The sequence below is a fragment of the Brachypodium distachyon genome, chromosome 3, assembly GCF_000005505.3.
Source record: "Brachypodium distachyon strain Bd21 chromosome 3, Brachypodium_distachyon_v3.0, whole genome shotgun sequence".
NCBI classification, from domain to species: Eukaryota; Viridiplantae; Streptophyta; class Magnoliopsida; order Poales; family Poaceae; genus Brachypodium; species Brachypodium distachyon.
In genome coordinates, this window is record NC_016133.3 from 59,252,478 (window position 1) to 59,276,970 (window position 24,493).

General features: G+C 46.6%; 3 protein-coding genes across 3 annotated transcripts; 2 read left to right on the forward strand and 1 right to left on the reverse strand.

Annotated features, from left to right (window-relative positions):
- Positions 1-411: 411 nt before the first annotated feature.
- On the reverse strand, positions 412-5,167 carry LOC100845408 (inactive leucine-rich repeat receptor-like serine/threonine-protein kinase At1g60630). The gene is made up of 2 exons (XM_003573115.4): positions 3,014-5,167; positions 412-1,341 (listed from the first exon to the last, which is right to left on the reverse strand). The coding sequence occupies exons 1-2, from the start codon at positions 4,389-4,391 to the stop codon at positions 632-634; spliced, it is 2,088 nt and encodes a 695-aa protein (XP_003573163.1). The 5' UTR covers positions 4,392-5,167; the 3' UTR covers positions 412-631.
- A 1,246-nt stretch (positions 5,168-6,413) lies between these two features.
- On the forward strand, positions 6,414-18,083 carry LOC100845707. The gene is made up of 17 exons (XM_014900602.2): positions 6,414-6,701; positions 7,315-7,433; positions 7,577-7,646; positions 7,879-7,951; positions 8,040-8,097; positions 8,316-8,411; positions 8,528-8,645; positions 9,157-9,423; positions 9,949-10,050; positions 10,234-10,591; positions 10,678-10,791; positions 10,983-11,611; positions 11,837-12,030; positions 12,128-12,347; positions 12,620-12,739; positions 13,368-14,135; positions 14,502-18,083. The coding sequence occupies exons 2-17, from the start codon at positions 7,375-7,377 to the stop codon at positions 17,580-17,582; spliced, it is 6,327 nt and encodes a 2,108-aa protein (XP_014756088.1). The 5' UTR covers positions 6,414-6,701; positions 7,315-7,374; the 3' UTR covers positions 17,583-18,083.
- A 770-nt stretch (positions 18,084-18,853) lies between these two features.
- On the forward strand, positions 18,854-23,040 carry LOC100846012 (zinc finger CCCH domain-containing protein 19). Its single transcript, XM_010237887.3, has 3 exons — positions 18,854-19,048; positions 20,485-20,595; positions 20,841-23,040. The coding sequence occupies exons 1-3, from the start codon at positions 18,929-18,931 to the stop codon at positions 22,665-22,667; spliced, it is 2,058 nt and encodes a 685-aa protein (XP_010236189.1). The 5' UTR covers positions 18,854-18,928; the 3' UTR covers positions 22,668-23,040.
- Positions 23,041-24,493: the final 1,453 nt, after the last annotated feature.

Here is a 24,493-nt window from a genome sequence, read left to right on the forward strand (position 1 = left end):
TGTCGACCGGGTCACCATATGGATGAATGGGAGGAGCCCTGTCCTCAAAATGTAGGGTGTGTACCGCTCATCGTAAGACATGGCGGCGGGGGAGGCCCTGTGAGACCTAAGTTTTAGGGGTCCAAGATCCTGCAATTCAGAAGTACGATTGTGTTACTTACACATTTGCGACATAACAAGTACAAAAAGAAGCAACATGCTAATTTTCATTACGATTTGTTCATCCCGTATCAAACGCCCACGGTGATGAACATCGTAGTGATCTTTCAGTAGCGCCATCCTACATATTCCAATTAAGACTACTAATAAGTCCGAGAAAATTGCTTGGTACAACATGGTTAATGCTTGGTACAACACAGCATTATTAGGACGGACTCTCGTGATTTTGAAACGGGTCGGGGATGACGTAGCAGCAATGAAATTCCAACTAGAAATTTATCAGGACACAAAACACACGGCTGTTTCATTACTATCTGAAAAAACAAACAGTTGTTTGTCAATTGTCAGTAAGGGAAGGAGATGCTTCCCTCATCCAATTCCAGTCAGTCAACAAGCAGGGCTGATTCATCCGAGGTAACTAATCGAAGATGGACTAAGAACTACTAGCTGATGTTGCCGATGGATCAGTCATTCAGTCCCTGTCGGCGCCATGATCCCGCGGCGGCGGCGGCGGCGGCAGGCTGACGACGGCGTCGGACCAGCGCGCGGGGGAGCGGTCGCTGCTGTTGGAGGACGACATGGCCTCCGCCCTCGCCTCCCTGACCATCCGGAGCACCTCGGCCGTGGCGGGACGGCTGGAAGGCTCCGCCGCCACGCACGCCGCCGCCACGCCCACCAGCGCGCCCAGCTTCTCCTCCGCGCAGCCGACGCCGCCATTGGACGCGGCGGACGAGTCCCCGCCATTGGACTCCGTGGTGGTCTCCTCGTCGCGGGCGGCGCGGACCCAGGCCGGGATGTCGTCGGCCTGGAGCATGTCCTGGAACGGCGCCCGGCCCGTCAGCAGCTCCAGCAGCAGCACCCCGAAGCTGTACACGTCCGACGCCGCCGTGAAGAGCCCACCGCCGGCGGAGCGGGTCTCCGGGGCGCGGTAGAGGAGCGAGGCGGCGGCGGCGTCGGCGGAGGAGGGGCTGTGGAGAGCCGGGACGAGGCCGTAGTCGGTGAGGCAGGACTCGAAGTCGGGGCCCAGGAGCACGTTGGACGGCTTCAGGTTGCCGTGCACGATGCCGATGCCGGCAGGAGAAGAGTGCGTGTGCAGGTGCAGGAGGCCGGCGGCGATGTCCTCGGCGATCTTCATGCACGACGTCCAGTGCAGCGGCTTCCCCTTGCTCGACGGCCGAGACCCTGCATCCAACCAACCATGCATCAAGCGCCAACAGTTTCAGAATTATTTACACAAGCTGCTTGCTTTAGCACAAGTAAAAAAAATTAGAAGGCGACAGGTGAAAATTAACGGAGCAGGTGGTACATGGAGGCCTGGTTATTTATTTACTGATTTACAGTCACTGATCATCATCAGGAGGGCATGCTTTTGCATTGCTAGATGGAGTTGCAGCCATGGCGAAAAACAGAGCAGGGGAGGTCCTACCATCTCATGGCTTTTTGACTGGCTGGTATAACTAATTCTGGGACAGCTACACAGACTGCACGAGCACCATCATGGTCATGGACCCCGCTACACAATACATTGACACCAAGATAGCTAGGCATGGAGTTGAGAGCATCATGGGTTTCTGAACAGCAGAATTATGTAGGACAACCAATACTAGATTAAGACAACACCTTCTTTACTTGCAAGAAATAAATTTATTACTACTGTGACAGTGTGACTCACATGAGCCTCCCCCCATGTTCATGTGTCCAAGGTTCAGTCAGAGCTAGTGGTTTATTTATTTTTGGTCCCTAGATTCATGGCAGCGTGTCTCCATGAGAACATGTTCCCGGGATCCTCTCCTCTGCGGGCAACTAATGGTGTAAGGTTTCTTGTCGATCTTGTTTGTCATGTATGGGAACCAATACGGGGATTCGCATCAATCGGAGGCCGGAGATTATCCTCATTTCCGGGGGAAAGATGAAGCTAATAAAGCTAATTTTGTTCTCTTCTTGCACTTCACAAATCTCACAACTCTGTGATACGGAGAATTTACCGCTGTTGGTGCTGGATCGATGAAGAATTTACCCGTCCAATATAGCACTCAAACAGCACAGTACTGGCTAGAACTTCACTTCATGTGGGACACTGGGACTCAACCTTATGCATGGAGGATGAATAAAGTTGGCTTTTAAGCTAGGGCCATGCCGGGTCTTGTTGTGTTCCATTTTTTCACATGGCTTGGCACTGTACTCCTGGTACACATGGTTTGAATTCTTTCATCTGTTTCTGTAAATAAATTCAGAGGTGGACCAAACTAGAGAAGGTACTAGCAACAGCTGGAGCATGTATACATACGTACGTATGTACGGGGTATAATGTACGTGCAGAAGAGCCCAGATTAAGCTTTGGATTTGGAATGTAGCAGCAGCAGCAGCAAGCTAATAAGCTCCATTAAGCTATGGAACGGAGGCAACAGAAGAGTCCAAATCAAGAGCCCTTCTTCTGCTTCTTCCTTGCAGACCCGGCCTTTTTGTTTGCAGTGATTGCAATGCACGTACGGCAGATGACAGATCCATATATGCTGCTAGATACTCCCCAGCAAGAAAGACAGGCAAACATATATGCAATGCAAATGCAGCTTTAACTTATGCATTGCTCTATACCGTGACACGAAGAAATTTAAATTTTCACCCCCTTTTCGTGATCCGATTTGACATTTTGATTCGTACGAACGAGAGCACGGGCAGGGAGGATCAGCTGCCTGCCAGCACTTAATCAGCAGGACTTGTTCGTGTGTGTCGACATGAATGGAATGGAAATTAAATCAAGCCGTGTGGATTAGCAGTAGGAATTTCCGCATTTGGTTCGTAACAATTAAGGAGGAAGAAGAAGGCAATGGCAATGGAGACATGGAGTACTGACCGTGGATGAGGGAGAAGAGGCTGCCGTTGGGGTAGTAGTCGTAGACGAGGAGCCGCTCCTCCTTGGCCTGGAAGTAGGCCCGGAGCGCCACCACGTTGGGGTGCCGCACCCGCCCCAGCTCCTCCGCGCGCCGCCCGAACCCCGCCGCGTCGCCATGGCCGTCGCCGCCGCCGCAACGCATCCGCTTCACCGTCACGATGAACCCCGTCTCCATCACCGCCTTGTACGTGCTCCCGGCTTCCCCTCTCCCCAGCGTCTCCGCCGACGCCCGCAGCAGCTCCTCCAGGCTGTACATCCCGCCGCCGCCGCAGAACACCAGCTTCCCCATCCCCCCCTCCCGCTCCCACGAGAACTCCCTGGCCGCCATTGCTGCTGATGGTGCTGCTGGTGGCGGCAATGGCGCGCTCGCCGCCGGCTGCTCCGACGATGAAGGAATTGCTTCGGCCTTGTTGTTGTGACCCTCGTCGCCGGCCACGCGCTGCTTGCTCCCGCGCCCGCGCCGCGACGCCATTATCACCGCCGCTGCTAGGACTCCCAGCAGCACCGCTCCGGCCACCGTGGAGCCTGCAACAATCGCCGCCTTCTTGCGGCGACGGCTGCTACTGGAGGAGCCGCCGCCGGGCGGAGGGAGCGGCGAGAAGGCCGCCCTGGCAGGGGACAGCGGCGCTGCGGCGTCGCAAAGCGTGGGGAGCGGAGGCCCGCAGAGCCCGCCGCCATTACCGGCGAATGACGACGCGTTAAACCTCGCGGCTAGCACGGGCGGGATGCGGCCGGAGAGCCGGTTCCCGGAGACATCGAGCACCCGAAGCGTCCGCTGCGAGAACCCCGGGACAGGGCCGGCGAGGAGGTTCCCGTCGAGCATTAGCGCGGTGAGCCGGGGCGGCGCGTCCGCGAGCTCCTCCGGGATCTCCCCCGTGAGGCGGTTGCCGGAGAGGACGAGGACGGTGGCGCGGCGGAGCGAGGCGAGGTCCGGCGGGATCTCGCCCGTGAGGCGGTTGCCGGAGAGGTAGAGCAGCTTGAGGTTGGGGAGCGCGGCGGGGAGGCCCGCCGGGACCGGGCCGCTCAGGGCGTTGTCCTTGAGGCTGAGGACGCGGAGCTCCGGGAACGGGGAGAGGAGCGCCGCGGTGAGGAAGCCCGTGAGGTTGAGGTTTTCCAGGACGAGCTTCGTCACGCGCCCGCCATGGCCGCACTGGCGGATGCCCGGCCAGGAGGTGCAGAGGGTGGAGGCCGTGTCGGGCCGCCATGGGAGGCGGTTGGAGTTGTCCAGGGCGGATTTTAGGGCTAGCAGCGCTTCCGCTTCGCCGCCGGTGACCGGCGGGGCGAGGTGGTGGAGGAAGAGGAGAATGAGCAGCGGGGAGATGGCTCTTGGGTGGAGCATGGTGGAGTGAGCTTTGGCGGTAGAGCAAGAGGAGTGAGCAAGTCAGCAGCAATGGCCGGTGGGCGGCATTGATTATTTTCTTTGCTTGTTTGTTTGTTGGTGGAAGGACGGATTGAGTGAAGGGAGCTGTAAAAGAGGGAAGAAGAAAAGGGGAAGGAGGACGAAGCAGAGGCAGAGGAAACCTGAGTCGGGAAAGGAAAGGAAACCGCTTTGAGGTCGCTGCTCAACTAAATGCAGCTGTGTCCTGTGTGCGTGTGGTGTGGCTGGCGGCGGGAGGAGGAAGAAGAAGAAGAAGAAGAAGAAGACAGCTAGCTAGCCGGGTGGGATTCAGACGAAGAGCGTCAGTTATTGAGTTCGCAGTTACTGTATTTGTTTCAGACGAAGAGCGTCAGAAACTGATGGGAAAATAAACCGACAGCTTTGGTCTTGGTCTGAATATCTGATGGCGATGCAGCAAAGCAAGCAAGCTCGGCTGCTGAGGTGCAGCAATGGCGGCTAGCGAAGGGAGAAAGAATGGGGAATCAAGTGTTGGAGTCTGAGCTACAGCGAGCTTTCTCTGTGTCGCTTTAGCTAGCTGATGATTTCTACTCTTGATAACTTGGCGGTAAGCTAAGCTAAAGCAGCATGCACAGCGATTATACCCTCCAGTGGGCAGTCAGCGCAGCTCCTCGGGGTCGTGAGGGAAAAAAAAGAAAAGCCTGTGTCCTGGCCATTTTACTAGTCGCGTATGTGGCCGGCAAAGAGCAGCAGAGGGAAGGATTACTATCATCCCTTCTCTGCTCTAGCCCTTGACTGACAAGCTCCATTATTTAGTCTCCGGTGTTGTTTTTCGATTTGAAAGCTTGTTTTGACGGTACGGAGAGCGAGCACGGAGTAGTAAATCAATCTTATCTGGGTGAGAGATACTGAGATGCTCAGTCAATGCCATTACGCACGTCGTAGCACCCTTTACTTAATGATTAACCATGCTGCTGCTAGTTAACTCGATGGGCTTCGGAGTTGAGACGAGCGAGAGAGAGAAATCCAGATCGTGATGCAACATGGAGAGTACTACTCCCACTATGTTTATGTATGCCCGTGAGAGAGAGAATGAGATTGGGTCGCAGGAGGAGGAAGAAGAAGGAGGACGAAATGGGTGAAAGAATTCAATGGTGCCACGTGCATACAGTGCACTGCTGCTCTCTCTCTCTGCAGATCCAACGCACTTCAATAGGACACTGCCTGTACTATTAACGCCACCAACAAGATGAAGCTATAGAGTTTTTTGAGAAACAGTTTTCCTTCTTTTGCAAAAAGAAAAAACTTTCGATGGGCCTCTCTCTCGCCCGGGGCTTTCTTCTTTGTGGAGCAGGCCTTATTGACTGCTTCGTGGTGTCCGGCCCAACGGCCCGTATATAACACGAGAACATTCTACCAGGCCCCAAAAGCATTGCCATTGTCCGGCCCAGTGGCAACGTGCGAACACTAACATATGGGACCCCATGTTACCCTGAGTACGTCATAAAATCTTCCTCCTCCCAATGGAGCCAAAAGATAGTGAACCACGATCAGAGTTTTGCTCTTAGACGAACAACTTGCAGCGTTCACATATTTCTTTCCTCCTTGTCGCTCATCTCCAATCTTGTTTTGTTTTGCATGGCCTGCATCTCATCTCATGACGTCCGCTGAAGATCCATTATATCGTCGCTAGTAGTGATAGCCTTTGTTTAAGCCTGGTGCGAGTTTGTAATCGAAGGATTATGCTCACTAGTATCTTGTTAAGACATATATCGTCTCTTGGATTGGCATCGGTCTTAATGAGCTCGGAATCGCTGATCGACACAATCTATGGCAGATCTATAATGTTATTCCGAGATAATAAAAATAGTTGCAACCTACATTGATCCCCAAAAAATAGATCAGTATACTGAAACAGTGAGCAAATGGAACACAAGGTATGAATGAAAACAAAGGGTGTGGGGTTGCCATTTTAGGCTAACTAAGCAGGCTGTCAGGCAGAAAGAAATACTCTTGACAGATTAGCACACCACAGCGAGAGAGAGAGGGGAAGGGGAAGGAGGGGGAACCCATCGGCTGCGGCGTGGCGATCTCGAGCTGGCGACCCCGCGCTCCTCCCACCACCTCGCCTCCGCCGCCGCCCTCGCGGCAGCGGGGGTCTCCTACCCGCCGCCGCTGCCCCCCACCACGCCCAGCGCCGCCGCGCCGCCGCACGACCCCGGCGCCGGCGGCGCCGCCAAGCAGATCGTCGACTCCCTCCTCGCCCGCTTCCTCCCGCTCGCCCGCCGCCGCATCGAGACCGCGCAGGCCCAGGTGATTCTGCCTGCTCCTCTCCCCCCCAACTCCTCTCCCCCACGTTCCGAATTCCGGCTGATTCCCGTTCCCGCGAGAGGTCAACGAAAATCGCACCACCTAGGGCTGCCTGTCCGCATCGCGTCCATGTAGATTCGGGGGAGCATCGCTTAGGGCACGCTGGTGGGGTTCAATTTAAGAGGCACCTTCTACTTTGCTCAAGCACACGTCAATTCAATTAGGTTAGAGGTCTGACCAATGCTCCAAGATATCGCCTGCCCGCCTGCCCATGGTGCTACATTTCATTTGCTCACTGCCACGCACCCACCAATTTGGAAATGCTGCTGGGATTTCAATCGGTCTTGCATACGCGGGTTGTTACTGAATTCACGTCTTCTTGCAACAACTCACGTGGCATTGCAGTATGGATATAGGGTTTGGACTTTTTATTCTTTCGGATAGAATCCAAGACCTGTTTATGCCCTTTGCTACTAATAATTAGCCCTGCTTTTACAATCCAGATCGGCATGATGCCATTTTTTCCCTATATACTGGCTAGCCAACGTGTTACCAGAGAAAATGCTATGCTTCGAACTCTGCGGAATCCTACATTTATAACTTTGTAAACTAGCAGGATGGGCAATACCTACGGCCATCTGATCCAAGCTATGAGCAAGTACTGGATTCACTCGCGATGGTTGCAAGGCACACTCCTTTGCCTCTTTTGGAGGCTCTTCTTCGGTGGAGAGAAGGGTATGCTCATTGACCTTAACTCTTGAAAAAACAACAACCTGGTAGCCTTGGATTTCCATTATTTTACATTGAGTTGAGTCTTCAGTAATGTTTCTTACCCCAACTCTAGAAACTCAGCAGCCTTGTATTTTCTTTTACTGAAGTTGCTGTTCACCACTGTTCCACAGTGAATCGCCAAAAGGGGCCCATGATGCCTCAACGTACCAAAAGAAGGTTTGTTGTCGACCGATCATGTCTTTTCCTTGTAAAGAGACACTTTGTTTTCCACTTTAGGTTTCATGCCGAATAAACAACCAACAGATATGCATTCTGTAGATTAACCTGTAGTTACAAATAGCCAGTCACTACAAAGTATTCTCATCCTGAATTCTCAAACTTTTACTTCCTCAGCATTTTTCAATTGCCTTGTCTAAAATTTTCATCATTTTCTCTTGCCCTTAATCAGCTTGCTGTTGAGTGCATATTCTGCTCAGCTTGCATCCGGTTTGCTGAGTTTTGCCCACAAGAGGGAATAACAGGTTATCTTTTTTGCTGTTGTTCTGTGAGTTATTTGAATAGTTAACTGCATTTAAAATAGTTGTCTCACTTGCATTTTTTTCTCTCCAGAGAAACTTTGGATTGGTCTGGAAAATTTCGTATTTGATTGGCTAATTAATGCAGACAGGTGAGACTTTGCTGCCTTCTTATTTTGTCCAGAGAAACTTTTGCATGACATTTCTGAAATAATATGTACGCAAGCACAACAACTATATGCTTGTCTTATTTTCAACATGTTAGAATTCCTTGAAATTATTGTGTAAAAATTGTTTATTGATTGCTGAAAAATCAAATTTATGTATCTGTGGAAGCTGAGTCCCTTCCTATCTTATTTGCTTTCTCCAGAGTTGTCAGCCAAATAGATTATCCTTCATTGGTTGATTTGCGAGGTCTCCTCTTAGATCTTGTTGCTCAACTTTTAGGAGCTTTATCACGTATCAGGTACGCTTCTTATTATCCCATTAACTGGATAAGATCTGCTCTTAGAGGTGAAACAAAAGCTGTTACATTTTTCTGTGATCTCTGTCCAAGTTACTGAAGACTGATGATTCACACAGGTTTAGTTCTGTGACGGAAAGGTTTTTCATGGAGCTTAATACTCGTCGTATTGACTCCCCTCTTGCTAGAAGTGAGACACTCAATATTATCAACGGGATGCGCTACCTCAAATTGGGGGTATGATTATACAGAGGCTACTTCATTATTTAAATATCTGTGCCAGTTGATAAATATCCAAAGTGCATGATGTTGCCCATCTGATTTGTTCCGGCATGCAATCATATATAGAAACCTTTTGCCGTAACCATGCATTTATCAAAAAAATGTAGAAACTTCCAAAGAGTTATGTTTGCTAATATGCCATTGTGCTTCAATCCCTAGGCTACCCTCCTCTAACCAAAATGTAAAGCAAGTGATATTACCAGGGGTTCTGTTTCATCTGAATCATCTAAGTTTCTACTTATATACACTGAATTCCTGGAAGCTCCTTTGGTTTCCAAATATGTTTTTCCAATAAATAAATAAATTCACTTACACAAGAACAATGAGAAGATCTCTAATCTGTTCATTTCATCATCTGTGAATCTGTTTTCTGCACAACAAGACTGCACGGAATGCCTCGATGCTGTTTCTGGTATGTAGGGCCGTATGTACATCATATGGTTTCCCCCTTATTTTATTTTTCCAGGTGAAGACAGAGGGTGGGCTGAATGCTTCAGTATCCTTCATTGCAAAAGCAAATCCTCTAAATCGACCTCCAAACAAAAGAAAGAGTGAACTGCAACATGCTTTGTGCAACATGCTCTCAAGTATACTGGCCCCACTTGCCGAGGGAGGCAAAAATCATTGGCCTCCACTGGGTGTGGAACCTGCATTGTCACTTTGGTATGATGCTGTTTCTCGAATAAGAGTCCAACTCATGTATTGGATGGATAAGCAGAGCAAGCATACTGCTGTAAGTTGACGACATGTCATTTTATTTTAACTTAATCATTTGCACTTGATTTGGTTTCTTAATCTTCTTGCTGTGATCACTTTGAAAGCTGCATAAGTTTTTTTCTGCCTGGCAAATTTTTTTATGAACACTGTTGTATAGAATTGTCTTTTCACAAGTTACTTTTTCTATTGTTTCCTGATGAAATATTAAATTCCATAAATTGCCCTAAACTCTTTCTGAAATATTTATTTAACTTGCACTCCTTATCAATCAAATCAGTCGGCTTATTCGAATTTATTTAGATGCTTATTTGTTAGCTGGCCTGAGCATTTAATATCATAGGACTGGGATTTTGTTAATTTGTGTGTGTTAACAAACCGTGGGTTCTAATTTTCGTTGGTGAATGTGTTTAGTGGTTGTGGGTGAGTTAAAAGAAAAAAAAATCCTCCCATTCTCATTATTTTAGGGACGATATCAGTTCCTGACTCGCTGCTGCTCCACATATTTGTATTTTTATTATGTAATGCCAAATCTTCTTTGCAGGTTGGATTTCCGTTGGTCACCCTTCTACTTTGTCTTGGTGATTCGCATACGTTCAATACCAATTTTTCTCAACATTTGGAGATCCTGTATAAGTATCTTAAGGTGATTTATGTATCCACATTTGATTTAATCACGAGGACAAGATCACCATGTCTTAAATGTCACCAATTAATATTTTCAAGTGTTTTTCTTTCATGATACATGTTATGAATAGATACCGATCTATGAAACCGATATTCTTTGTGATGCATGAAGCATAATTCTCATTGATTGTTTATTATGCAGGACAAGAATCATCGATCAATGGCATTAGATTGTCTTCACCGGCTAGTAAAATTTTATGTAAATGTTTATGCGGATTATCAGCCCAGAAATCATGTGTGGGACTATTTAGATAGTGTTACCTCTCAATTACTGACTGTTTTGAAGAAAGGACTGCTGACTCAAGATGTCCAGCACGATAAACTCGTTGAGTTCTGTGTGTCCTTAGCAGAGAGCAACCTGGACTTTGCAATGAATCATATGATACTTGAACTGTTGAAACCAGATAGTTTAAGCGAAGCAAAGGTTGTTGGTCTTAGGGCTTTGCTTGAGATTGTTGTTTCTCCGTCAAATCGACAAATTGGCCTGGATGTTTTCCAAGGTAACATGGCTTCAGGAGCAGTTACATTTTTCCTTCTTCTTTCAAGACAATACATTAAGCGCTACATATTTACTTTGTTATTTCAGTGTATGGTCTTGGCCACTATATTCCAAAAGTCAAGTCAGCAATCGAGTCAATATTAAGGTCCTGTAGCAAGGCTTATAGCTTAGCCCTTCTCACATCATCAAAGTCTACAATAGGTATGTTGCTACTTACCATCATATACATAGCAAATGTTTGAACGACTTGTCAAGTGCTATTGTTTCTATATATTGATTTTGGACCATCTTTTGGACTTTATTGATACTGAAATTGTGAAAAGGAGCACCAAATGTTTTTGTCCATTCCCCTATTTTATATTTCTCTGTGATTTCTAATATCATGTTTTCAGATAATGTAACGAAGGATAAATCTCAGGGATCACTCTTCAGGTCTGTGCTTAAATGTATACCGTACTTGATAGAAGAGGTGGGCCGTAATGATAAAATGACTGAGATTATACCTCAACATGTCACAAGTATTGACCCTGTTGTCCGTGAAGAAGCCGTGCTAGTGTTGAACAGGATCGTACGATACCTCCCTAATCGTCGGTTTGCTGTGTTGAAAGGAATGGCTAATTTTATCCTGAAACTTCCAGACGAGTTCCCTATTTTGATTCTCAATTCACTGGGACGCTTGGTAGAGCTTATGCGGTTGTGGAGAGGTTGCCTATCTGAGGAACTTCTGGTGAAAGATATGCAAAATCCTAAGCGTTCTAGTCTAGGAGGCGAGCTACAGAGATCTCCTTTTCATAGGCCCAAAGATATATCTGAATTTCGTGCCTCAGAAATGGATGCAGTTGGCCTTGTCTTTCTCAGTTCTGCTGATGTTCAAATACGGCTTACAGCTCTGGAGTTATTGAGATGTGTTCGGGCTCTTAAAAATGATCTAAGAGATTACTCAGCAAACGAATGGGGCGACAATAAACTGAAACTTGAACCAGAACCAATATTCATTATTGATATCATAGAGGAAAATGGGGTGAGTTCCTTATATCGCTGATTTATGTGTGTTTGAGCCTTCAAAAGATTTGTTTGAAATGGAACATATTTTGTTGAAAATAAAATACCTAGTGACTAAATGTTTCTTTCCTCTAATATTCTTGCAGAAACTGGAATTCCTAGTTTCCTGCATTCCCAACTGGACCGTAAAATTTGTGAACCTTTTCATGCTTAATCATGCAAGTAACTCGCTATAAATTTGCAGGAAGACATTGTTCAGAGCTGTTATTGGGATCCAGGGCGACCTTATGACCTGAGACGCGAGATGGATCCCATTCCTTTGGATGTGACACTTCAATCCATCTTGGAGAGCGTTGATAAAAGCAGATGGGCCCGCTACCTTAGTGAAATTGTGAAATATGCAGCCGAACTTTGCCCAACATCTGTGCAGGATGCAAGGCAAGAACTCTGGTCTATTCCTGGAAAAAAATTAACAATAATTTTTTTTTGACAATTTGGCTGGGCATCTTATTGACTTTATTGTATGACTCAGCAGATTAGAAGTTGTCAGGAGACTTGAACAGATCACTCCGGCTGATCTAGGTGGAAAGGCTCAACAATCACAAGATAATGAAACTAAGCTTGACCAGTGGTTGATATATGCAACGTTTGCATGCTCTTGCCCTCCTGACAACAAAGAATTTGCCCTCAAAGCAGCAAAAGACATCTTCCATTCAATTTTCCCATCATTGCGCCATGGTTCAGAAGGATATGCAGTAAGTTTGTGCAATGATTATTTTCCCTTGTGTTCACACCCACGTTGCATTTCTGCAATTGCATATTCCCTAGTGTTTAAATATATAAAGTGCAAAATCCACATAAGTTCTGTTGTGCATTGTTGTGGCATAATGTGCAACATACTAGTGATGTCATTTTTATGTGTAACCCGAATCTCCTTTCAGCATAGTACATGATTAGTTGATTATGGCATCAATAGTTCAGTTCACAGGAATTGAAGTTTCCTTTCGGTCTGTTTCTGTTTCTGCAGCTTGCTGCTACGGCTGCCCTTGGGCACTCGCATCTAGAAGTATGTGAAATCATGTTTGGTGAACTTGCTTCTTTTCTTGAGGACGTTTCTTCAGAAACAGAAGGAAAACCAAAATGGAAGGTGCGGTGACTTAACTTTCTTCCAATGTCAGGATATCGACTAAATTGTTTGATTTGTTTAGGTCACTGTGCATCTTTTCTTTAGACTTCTTCATTTAAAAGGTCAAGTATTCAATAGACTTTTTCATGTTGCTGAAAACTTGATCTTTGTTGTTTGCCTGACATACATTATTTGATTCTGTTGACATTCATATTTATATTGTTTTAGCTACATCGCTATATAAGCAAATAAGCAATGATCCATGTTTCAGTGGGTTTTCTCTGCTCAAGGTTATGTGCTGTAATCATGATTGTCCAGTGACAGCAAAAATGGAATTTCAGTGTGGGGCGTGCTTTCTTTTCTTCGTATCAAGCTTTCGTACTAATATAGCTTCCTCAATGTACAACCCTTTTAGTTAAAACTGGAAGCCCGTTACTTTTTGACCATATTCCATCTTTAATATCAATATCGTAAATAAACCTGTTAGTTGACATTGTAGTTTACATTGCATTTTCTTTATGCAAGAACGGGCACATCACTTGAAAGTTTTATTTAGAAATAATCAATAAGAGAATGAGGATTATAGGCACAATGGTGCGTACTCTCTTTGTAATGAACTAACGACTACCGTACGTGTTTGGTTCTGCAGAATCCTAGGTCCCGCCGTGAGGATCTGCGCACCCATGTTGCAAACATATATCGGATGATAGCTGAAAAGATTTGGCCTGGGATGCTTATTCGGAAGCCTGTTCTCCGTTTACATTTTATAAGATTTATTGAAGAAACATATCGCCAAATCAACATGTCATCATCTGATAGCTTTCAGGAATTGCAGCCTCTCCGATATGCGTTAGCATCTGTTCTAAGATATCTAGCTCCAGAGTTTGTTGATGCAAAGTCTGAGAGGTTTGACCACAGAATACGTAAGAGGCTTTTCGATGTTCTCCTTAACTGGAGTGATGATTCTGGCAGCACGTGGGGACAGGAAGGCAGTAGTGATTATCGCCGTGAACTTGAGCGATATAAAGCCACTCAACATAATAGGTCAAGGGAATCACTTGACAAGCTTGCCTTTGACAGGGAAATGGCTGAGCAGATGGAAGCTATCAATTGGGCTTCCATTAATGCTATTGCTTCTTTGCTTTATGGGCCATGTTTTGATGATAATGCTAGAAAGATGTCAGGCCGGGTAATATCATGGATCAATAGTTTGTTCGTGGAACCAACTCTGAGAGCACCTTTTGGGCATTCACCAGTTGATCCTCGAACACCGTCATACTCGAAGCATACTGATGGAGGACGCTTTGGTGGGAAGGACAAACAAAAGGCTAGTCACTTCAGAGTTCTCTTAGCAAAAACCGCGTTGAAGAATATTTTGCAGACAAATTTGGATTTGTTTCCTGCTTGCATAGATCAGGTAGGTTGTGCTTCTATTTTTTTTATGTTTGCATTCTGATATCTGCCAACTAACTGCACCGTGTACACCCTGTTTTATGCATCAGTTGCACGTGCTGCAAAAAATCATTCATGTTCAAATTTTCTTCTTGAAGTGGCGTAATAGTTATTTGGTGACTTAATATATTGTTAATTAATTCTGTTTAACTTCGGAAGACATCAAGGAACCTTTGTGGCATTGTTACATTTTTTTTGAACTAAACACTTAATAAGCTATTAAGCTCTTCTCATTTGTCTCAAGATTTGGATGGTGTTATGCTTACAGTTTTTTCAGTTCTATATACGCTTTCCATCACTGTTAAATTTTGATGGTGCCAATCATTTGCAGTGCTACTCTCCAGATGCTTCAATAGCAGATGGGTATTTCAGTGTTCTGGCTGAAGTTTACATGCGTCAAGAGATTCCAAAATGTGAGATCCAGAGACTTTTGAGCTTGATCCTCTACAAGGTGGTCGATCAAACAAAACTGATCCGTGACAGTGCCCTCCAGATGTTGGAGACACTTTCTCTCCGTGAATGGGCTGAAGATGATGCTGATGGTGTTGGACATTATCGAGCTTCTGTTGTTGGCAACCTTCCGGATTCCTATCAACAATTCCAGTACAAGCTGTCCTCAAAGCTTGCCAAGGACCATCCTGAACTCAGTGAGCATCTGTGTGAGGAAATAATGCAGCGTCAGCTTGACGCAGTGGACATCATAGCACAGCATCAGGTCCTCACCTGCATGGCTCCTTGGATAGAAAATCTCAACTTTGTGAGATTAAAGGAATCTGGATGGAGTGAGAGATTGCTGAAAAGTCTTTATTATGTGACATGGAAACACGGTGATCAGTTTCCTGACGAGATTGAGAAACTATGGAGTACCGTTGCAAGCAATACTCGTAATATTATCCCTGTTCTTAACTTCTTGATTACCAGAGGAATAGAGGACTGTGATGCCAATCCATCAGCAGAGATCACTGGTGCATTTGCTACATACTTCTCAGTTGCCAAGCGTGTCAGTCTATATCTAGCTCGAATTTGCCCACAGCAGACCATTGATCATCTGGTCTGCGAGTTATCTCAGAGAATGCTTGAAGACAATGAAGAACTAGTCAGGCCTGGGAAGGTTGATACTTCTGCAAATGTTGTATTGGAGTTCTCTCAAGGACCTACGACCTCTCAGGTAGCATCGATAGTTGATAGCCAGCCTCACATGTCTCCCCTGCTTGTCCGTGGTTCCCTTGATGCTGCAATCAGGAACGTCAGTGGAAACCTGAGCTGGCGGACATCGACGGTTACTGGACGAAGTGTGTCTGGCCCATTGAGCCCATTGGCTCCCGAAGTGACCAGCATTCCAAACCCAACTACAGGCCGGTCAGGGCAGCTCCTTCCAGCATTAATGAACATGTCAGGGCCGTTGATGGGTGTTCGAAGCTCGGCTGGTCATCTGAGGAGCCGTCATGTTTCCAGAGATAGTGGTGACTACTATTTTGATACCCCAAATTCAAATGATGATATTTTGCATCAAGGGGGAAGTGGACTTCATGGGATTAATGCTAATGAGCTCCAATCTGCTTTACAGGGGCACCAGCACTTGCTTTCACGTGCCGACATAGCTCTGATTCTCCTTGCTGAAATTGCATATGAAAACGATGAAGACTTCCGTGAAAATTTACCCCTGTTATTCCATGTTACCTGTGTTTCCATGGATAGCTCAGAAGACATTGTGCTTGAGCATTGCCAGGATTTGCTCGTGAATCTCCTCTACTCACTTGCTGGGCGGCATCTTGAACTGTATGAGGTTGAAAACAGTGAAAGGGAGAATAAGCAGCATGTTGTGAGTTTGATAAAATACATTCAGTCTAAAAGAGGCAGCCTGATGTGGGAGAATGAGGATCCTACCCTTGTCCGGAATGAGCTTCCTAGCGCTTCACTCTTGTCAGCACTTGTACAAAGCATGGTTAGTGCTATTTTTTTCCAGGGTGATCTACGTGAGACTTGGGGTGCAGAAGCACTTAAGTGGGCCATGGAGTGCACATCTCGTCACTTAGCCTGTCGATCACACCAGATATATCGTGCGTTACGTCCCAGTGTTAAGAGTGATAGCTGTGTATTGCTTCTGAGGTGTGTCCACAGATGCTTGGGTAACCCTGTCCCAGCTGTTCTGGGTTTTGCAATGGAGAATTTGCTGACATTACAAGTCATGGTTGAGAACATGGAGCCTGAGAAGGTGATACTTTACCCGCAGCTCTTCTGGGGCTGTGTAGCACTGATGCATACCGACTTTGTACACATCTATTGCCAGGTGCTTGAATTGTTCTGTAGGGTAATTGATCGCCTGACCTTCCGTGACCGGACAACAGAAAATGTGTTACTTTCCAGCATGCCACGTGATGAACTTGATGTCAATGAGTATACAAGCGACCTCCACAGGCTAGAGTCGAGAACTACTTCAGAGAGACTGCTATCTGTAACTGAGACTGGAAAAGTTCCTGCTTTCGAAGGTGTGCAGCCGCTTGTACTGAAAGGGCTTATGTCTACTGCTAGCCATGGATCTGCAATCGAGGTGTTATCTAGGATCACAATACCCACATGTGATTCTATATTTGGGAATCCTGAGACAAGGCTATTGATGCATATCACAGGTCTTCTTCCATGGCTTGGGTTGCAGCTCACCAGGGAAGCATCTACCTTTGGGTCAGCTTCACCTCTACAAGAACAGAACCAGAAAGCTTACTACGTGGCATCCAATATTTCAGGATGGTGCCGCGTGAAATCTTTAGATGTTTTAGCCGAAGTCTTCAGAGCGTATTCTTATGGGGAAATCATCTCACTGGAAGAACTCTTTGCACGTGCTTCACCGCCAATTTGTGCTGAGTGGTTCCCAAAGCACTCATCTCTGGCCTTTGGGCACCTACTTAGGCTCCTGGAGAGGGGCCCTCTGGATTACCAGCGAGTGGTGCTTCTGATGCTTAAATCACTACTGCAACAAACCCCCGTGGATCCATCCCAGATACCTCAAGTATACAATGTCGTGTCTCAACTCGTGGAGGGCACACTATGTGCAGAGGCATTGAATGTATTGGAGGCACTTCTGCGGAGCTGCAGTGGTGTAAGTGGCGGGCAAGCCGATGATCTGGGATTTGGTGAGAACGGTCATGGGATGGGGGAGAAGGTTCTCGAGAGAATGCTTCTTCCTCAGTCTTCATTCAAGGCAAGGAGCGGGCCGCTTCAGTACGCTGCCGGGTCAGGATTTGGGTCTCTGATGGCCCAAGGCGGTGGAAGCGCTGCCGACAGCGGACTGGTCGCACGGGATGTGGCGCTACAGAATACTCGCTTGCTGCTCGGGCGCGTCCTTGATACCTGCGCCCTTGGCCGTAAGAGGGACCACAAGCGCCTGGTGCCATTTGTGGCAAACGTTGGGTAGACACTGTCGCAGACAGACACGGTGCAATAGTATGTTGTTATGTGCCAACTTGACACGGCTTGTACAGCTACAAGAGCAAAGTACCTGAGCTGACGTGCACATTTGCACAGATGAGGATGGCTGGCCGGACCGTGTGTGAAGCTGAGAAGGGTTGTGCTGCAAAAGAAGGAACAGAACACTTGCTGCCTGTCTTGATGATGAAGAGCTCCGAACCGGGCAACACAATTTTGAATTTTGGAACGTTTTGTTTATCCTGCGACTGCATAAGGTTGCAGAGTTGATATGCTTGTAGCTGTAGAATTTAGTCGACTCAGTCAGTGTACAGTATGGGTAGTACTCTTTTTTTTTCCTTTTCTTTTTGGGCTGGAGCAGCATGTCTATATTATTATTAAGGTTCAACATATTGATATCATGTATTGTTCTTCTTCTATTAGTGATATCTCCAAGAGCTGGACAAGTTTACCTTTTCTTTAGTAAAAAGGGAGAAATGTTTTTTTTTTACCTTCACTGGTATAAAATTAACAAGCTAGTAATGCATGCACATTGCTCCTCGCATGGCTTCTGTGGTGACGCCTTGAGCCAGGATGGGCATTGTGATGTTGGCACAATTAAGTTATATATAAATAGGCTAGGGAATGGTCTTGCTCTCGTCTGTATGATTGCTTTCCTATATATAATCAGCAATGAACCTACGTATACATTATTACATCTGTGTGGTGTAGAATGTGGATCGATCCCTTTGCTGATATTATTAGCATGTGATATACTAGAAAGAAAATAGATGAGTTCAAGAGAGTGTCCATCACGTGGCCTCGTCAAAACAAAGTAGATGCATGAGAAGTACTCCCTCCATCCCAAAATAATTAACAGACGCGTCAGTTATTTTAGCAGTGCTTAATTCCTAAGTGTCATTTGGAGTATGTAGGAACTTAATATTTCTCCGGCCGTCTGTAAGTCGAGTCCTGAGTCCTGACCTTTGTATGGAGCCGACGATAGCTAGCTTGTCCGATTGGTTAGATCCCTTTTTTCCTGTTATCGGACACACATTCTGATGACATCATGGTCAGTTAATGGTGAGAGCCGCATGTCCAAAAGCTGCATGCGGTACATTCATTCCCGATCGAGAAACAAAGAAAGGTGCGTGTCAGTCACTCACTGCCAGCATGGGGAATCCATCCGTCCGTCCATTCCTCCACGGACGCATCCGATCTGATCACATGAGCTGAGCTCAACTTGGAGCTAGAGTAGAAAGGCTTGAGAGTGACTGCTTTGCTTTGCCCTCTCTCGGCTAGGCTCCACCCATTTTTCTCTCCTCCTAGCTCCAGCTCGCTCGCTCTCTCGGGGCCATGGACTCCGCCGCCCCGCAGCCGCAGCAGCCGTCGGCGGCCGACGACGACGAAACGCGCCGCCGCCGCCGGAGCACCGACTGCATCTACTACCTCGCCTCCCCGTTGACCTGCAAGAAGGTATGCATACAGATTCGAATCCATTCCTTGCTTCATTTTTGCTTAGCTTGTAGCTTTGGATGTGCAATTGGTCGCCCTCGCGAGCCTGGGTGCCGAGATTCGCTCCCGATTCGGGCTTCCCCTGCCGCTCGGCGTCGATCTGGAGCTCTTGCTTGTCCTCCGTTTCAATTAGGCATGATTTTCCTGCTCCTCCGTGTCTAGGATTTGATTTTGATGTCCCCCGTTTCGAGCTGTCTTGGGTGCATACATACAAAATGCTGTCTTTTGGAGAACAAGCCGGCGTTTCCTTAGCTTTGCTTTAGTAGTGTTGTGTTGGAAAACTAGCTTACGTACAGATGGTGTTTCAATTGCTGTTGCTGATTAGTCGAGATCTGTCTGATTTAAGCCTTGGATTGCTCCTACCTGCTGATTTAAGCTGGCCTTTATTTGCTGCTGCTGCTGCTGGGATTAGTTAGCTCACCTTCTCTTTCTCCGGTAACCAGAGCTAGCTAGGTTAACATGTGCTATTTCAAAATTGATGCATGCTAGCTTGTTTCAAGAGCTAAATTGCCTGTCGTCCTGATTTACTGTTTAGTTAACTTAGCTCTAGCTAGGAGGTGCTGCTGGGGCAATTAATTTTCTCTTGTCTGGACTCTGGATATATCATTCTCTGTTTGGAAAGAGGTTGGTGTCTCCTATGCTCATCCTTCGCACGTTTTCTGAGCTTCCGTGGAGTTCGCAGCAGTAGGACAGTCTTGTTACTCGTTGATTGGTCTCAACATATATTCCAAGTTAATTGCAAGGAGTCTGTATACCAGCACCACCAAACAATTATGACGTTATGGGGATTTCTGTATACCAGCACCACCAAACAACTATGTGACGTTGGCTAAGGTGGTGTTTAATAGCTAGTTTCTACAAGATGTTTTATGTTTGCATCTTGCTTTATTTATCTCGGTGTTACTGCAAATGCGCAAAGTAGTACCACTGCAGAGGTGTAGCATCTTTTATCATCAGTTCGTTTTATAAATAATGCAGTAATGCGTTAGGAATGTAGTCTCTCATCTATCAGACGCATATTCACATGACTTGCCTATTTAATAGAAATAACTAATGTCTATGAACAAATTAAGCATCTCGATTTTTGTTGCCAGTTGGAGTAAACTTATGTTTGTAGCAAAAAATGACTTCAAGGAAGTTTGTGACTTGGTTTAGAGGATTAACCAATATACTCCCTCTGTTCCATAATATAAGGCGCCCACGCATTTCGAGGTCCAACTTTGACCATCAATTAGACTAACAAAATGTGAATTATGTGAATTTTTATAATACATAATTCACATTTTGTTGGTCTAATTGGTGGTCAAAGCAAAATCTTGAAATGCGTGCGTGCCTTATATTATGGAACGGAGGGAGTACTTCTGATTGACACTGACATGTTCTTTTCCTTCATCCAGGGAAGCGAATGCGAGTACCGTCACAGTGATGCTGCCAGGATGAACCCTAGAGACTGTTGGTATTGGTTTAATGGCAACTGCACGAATCCTAAATGTTCATTTAGGCACCCGGTACTACCTCCTCTTCTGATCTTGAAGCAAAAAATTGCTGCAGTTCTAGTCAGTTTAGTACTTTATTGCTTCAGTTGAAATAGAATAACACCGAGCTATGGAAGTTTGTGACTCATCCTTGTGGCAACAGTTCCTGTACTTTGAATCATACGCATTTACTCAAATATTTAGTTCATAAATATTAATTTTGCTTCAAATACATGATTAGCTAGGATTGACAATGAAAAAGTCTGATTCCTTTTCAGCCATTGGACGACCTGCTCGGAGCACCAGCAAATCCACGGGCATCTCAACAAGCTGGATCGCAGGTTCCTGTGCCGGCTCAAGCCCCTGGATCTATTCCTGCCAGCAGCACAGCCAAGCCTGGTGTTCCATGTTATTACTTTCAGAAAGGCATGTGTGCAAAAGGAAACATGTGTGCCTTCTCACATGTACCACAGGTTGCTGGAAATCCTGCTTTGCAGCAGTCAGCAAAGGTTTTTGCTCCTGCTTTGCAGCCTCAGCCTCAGTTGAAGAACTCGAATTCGTGGATTAAACCACACAATTCGGCCCAACAGAATACTACTCGCACCGCACATGACGAACTTAATGTCAGTGCTCACAATGGCAAGCCAGCTCAGAAGCAAAATCTGACAAGCAGAGCTTATCACTCGTCAGGAATTTATCAGAATCACAATAATTCTTACTTGCTTTCTGGTGCAACAAAGAGTTACCAAACTCAGCCTTCAGTTGAAGATGACTCCGCTGAGAATGTTATGGAGACAGGTGAATTTGTCAGGGAACCTTCTGCAGGTTCCAGTGTTCTCGTTGGCAGTGTTGATGAGGATGCTGAGCGGTCATTCAAGGAAGATCACAGCAGTTACCCTCATACTAGTCTGGAGAAAAACACCGGCATGCATAGGCAAACACATGGTGGCTATGAATTAGAAAGGCCACACAGAAGCTCAGCGAATAGGTTGCTGTCCGAGGGGAGGCTTTCCCAGAGAGAGCCTTTGCCTGCGACTGCAGACAGTTCAGATTTGCGGCACAGGCTACTGAAGCAAAGAAGGCTCAATAATCCAAAAACGACACAGGTTCCCGATAAGCAGGATAGCTATCATGAGGAGGAACGCCACAACCATCATCGTCGTCGAGAGGAAGAGCAGGCTACCCATAACGGCTTCTCGCGCTCTCGATTACATGGTAGAATAAAACTTCCAGGGGAGTCATCATTGGACAGACTTGGGCCACACCCAGAGAAAGAGAGAGGGCCTAGAGCCAGATTGTCTCCACCGAGGCAAAGAGACCTTCGAGGATTGTCGCCACCGAAGCAAAGAGACAGCCGAGGGCTGTCGCCACCGAAGCAAAGAGACCGTCGAGGGCTGTCGCCACCGAAGCAAACAGACCTTCGAGGGAAGCTTCATGATAGGCTGAAGGCTAGATCAAATGAGGATGTCCCTGGTCATGTAAGAAGCTCAGTGGTGAAAGCAAATAGTGATGAAGATGCTGGGTCGTTGAACTTTTCTGGTCCAAAGAGCCTTGCAGAGTTGAGAGCAAAGAAGGTTGCTTCTAGCTCAAGGGAACACACTTTGAAGAGCGCTGATCCTCGCATTGCAGAGCCAGTTCGTATGACATCCGAGATAGTTGCCAACAGGGACTCACCGTACCCTGTTCCCTTTGACAGTCCAAAGCCATTAAGTGACATCCTGAAGAGAAAACGAGAGGCAGCTTCTGCCGATTCAGGTAGCATACAGGAAGAACAAGCTGCAGGTGAGGAGGAGGAATCTCTGAATAAGTACAGAGCCATTGAGGATGATCTAGTTGTGACAAACACCGAGGGCAAGGAAGAAGAAGCCTTCCACCCCGAAGACGACGTGATGTACGACGACAGCCTGTCTCCTGCTGATAACAATGTTGCAGGAGATGCAGGTAAAGAAGAGCTGGAGCCAGAGCAAGACCTAGAGACAGCAGAAGAAGAATACGACTACGAGGCCAACGCCGAGGATGACAATGACTACCAGGAGTACGAAGACGACGACGATTTGGAGGACGATGACGACTTTGCGCGCAAAGTGGGTGTATTGATCTCCTGAGGTGCCCTTTGATTAACGCAGGGTGTGATTGGAGCAAAGAGGGGCAGCTATTAATTGCTCCCCCGGAAATCTTGATCTGTGTTCTTTCCGCTCTAGATACTTTTTTAGTACACGGTGCCAAAGACTTGGGCTAATAAAATGTTTGGAGAAGATGAAACGAGGGGAGAGTAAAAGTTGGCTCATGCTAGTTGGGGCAGGAGGGCTAAGCTAGCTACTTGTATTCAAGACTGTCTGTGTGTGTGCTGAATGGGTCTCCTGTCCTACCTGTGTTGTAACATTATTATTAGTTGATGAACAGATCACAAATTGTATTGCAATTTATATATCTTTAGTGCATAAGATGGTTTACAGGTCAATTTTATATACTTTTTAATAATCGGTTGCAGAAACATACATTGCCATTCCCTCCAATATTAATTTGCATCTGTGGTGTTTGATTTCCTGGTAAGATCAAATTGAGTTGTACTCGGAATTGAGTTGTCGTGTTAACAGGAAAAAAAACGTTTTTGTCTCGGACAGGGAATTGAGTTGGAGTCTGGATCTGAATGCATTATATATAAATAACGTATACGATCTATCACATGTAACAGCAGCTGCTAGCCTTCTTTTTGTTAATTATTACTAGCTCCATACTAGCAAAAAGACCCGGGTTTTGCTACGGAACAACGCGAGATGTTTGACGTTTCAAGAACACACGCACCTAGAATGATTACCATATGTTTATTGCCATGTGGCTATGCTCTGATAACTGCCCACTCCACCTCTCTGACTCTTTCCCTCTGGCCCATCTCCTGGCCGAGCGCTACGCAACCCAGCACGAGGCTCCTCTTCATCTTCCTCCTGGCATACGACCACGAACAGGCACACAGACGCAGGTGCAGCCATGGCGCCACGGGTTTGAATCCTACCAAATTGGTTGGTTATCTCTGAATTAAAACTGGGAAACTAATCCCCACTGATTGACGAACCGATCATGTCCATAAGTTCTTCGTTTGCCATCCTCTTGATCTCCCATCTAAAACCGCTGCCATTAATGCCCGGCAAGATCCCTCTAGCCCCTTACCGTTTTGGGATCGAGGAGAGGAGGCTGGTTTGATGATGGATGCATTTTGGGATCGTGGAGGGGGGTGGGGGGTGGTTTGGAGATGGATGCGATCTGATCCAGGAGGGGTGGAGGAGGCGCATCGCGTGTGCGTAGGTGGGGGACTGTTTTTTCCGATCTAGAGGAAAGAACGGGACTGAACGAGCTCGTTGAGGAAAACAAAGAAGGGACGACAACGAGTAGCGAGCGACATGAGTGCGGTGAGCCGGAGGAGAGACGTCAGTCGGCGGGCAGAGGTGGCGTCAGAACAGGTCGGCGAGGAGCGATGCGGCGAGAGCTCAGTCTGGTGGCCGACGTGGGAGATGAGACAACAGCGGAGACGATGAGGAGGTGGCGGGGTGGAGGAAGAGAGAGCTAGGGAGATGAGGCGGTGGGCGGGAGAGGCAAGTCAGGGAAGGGTGCCATGTGCACCGACGGGAGGCTTGTAGGGTCGATATCGGTGGCATATCCGTAATTTTGATGAAGTGGCGTACGGCGACGACGTCCGTGTTTTTTTCAAGATAAATATTTAAATTTATCCGCTATGGCGTTTTAAGGTGCGGGCGTGCCAGTATACCTTTGTATACAATTAAACTGATATTAACACATGGGAATAGAAAAACTTGTATTTTATCGATTCTTGAGAATTTACACATTCCCTTTTCACATGTATTTTCTGAAATGCGCCTTGATAATTATCTGACTTTGACGATTGCAAGGATTCTTGATTCCTGAAATCTCGAAA

Excerpts from the sequence above, each read along its gene's own strand:
- LOC100845707 (XM_014900602.2), top strand. The coding sequence starts at position 7,375 with ATGGTTGCAAGGCACACTCCTTTGCCTCTTTTGGAGGCTCTTCTTCGG. Across the intron at positions 7,434-7,576 it reads CTTCTTCGGTGGAGAGAAGG|TTGCTGTTCACCACTGTTCC; the intron begins GTATGCTCATTG and ends CTTTTACTGAAG. Across the intron at positions 12,740-13,367 it reads AAGGAAAACCAAAATGGAAG|AATCCTAGGTCCCGCCGTGA; the intron begins GTGCGGTGACTT and ends TTGGTTCTGCAG.
- LOC100845408 (XM_003573115.4), bottom strand. The coding sequence starts at position 4,391 with ATGCTCCACCCAAGAGCCATCTCCCCGCTGCTCATTCTCCTCTTCCTC. Across the intron at positions 1,342-3,013 it reads CCTCTTCTCCCTCATCCACG|GGTCTCGGCCGTCGAGCAAG; the intron begins GTCAGTACTCCA and ends GGTTGGATGCAG.
- LOC100846012 (XM_010237887.3), top strand. The coding sequence starts at position 18,929 with ATGGACTCCGCCGCCCCGCAGCCGCAGCAGCCGTCGGCGGCCGACGAC. Across the intron at positions 19,049-20,484 it reads CCCCGTTGACCTGCAAGAAG|GGAAGCGAATGCGAGTACCG; the intron begins GTATGCATACAG and ends TCCTTCATCCAG. Across the intron at positions 20,596-20,840 it reads AATGTTCATTTAGGCACCCG|CCATTGGACGACCTGCTCGG; the intron begins GTACTACCTCCT and ends ATTCCTTTTCAG.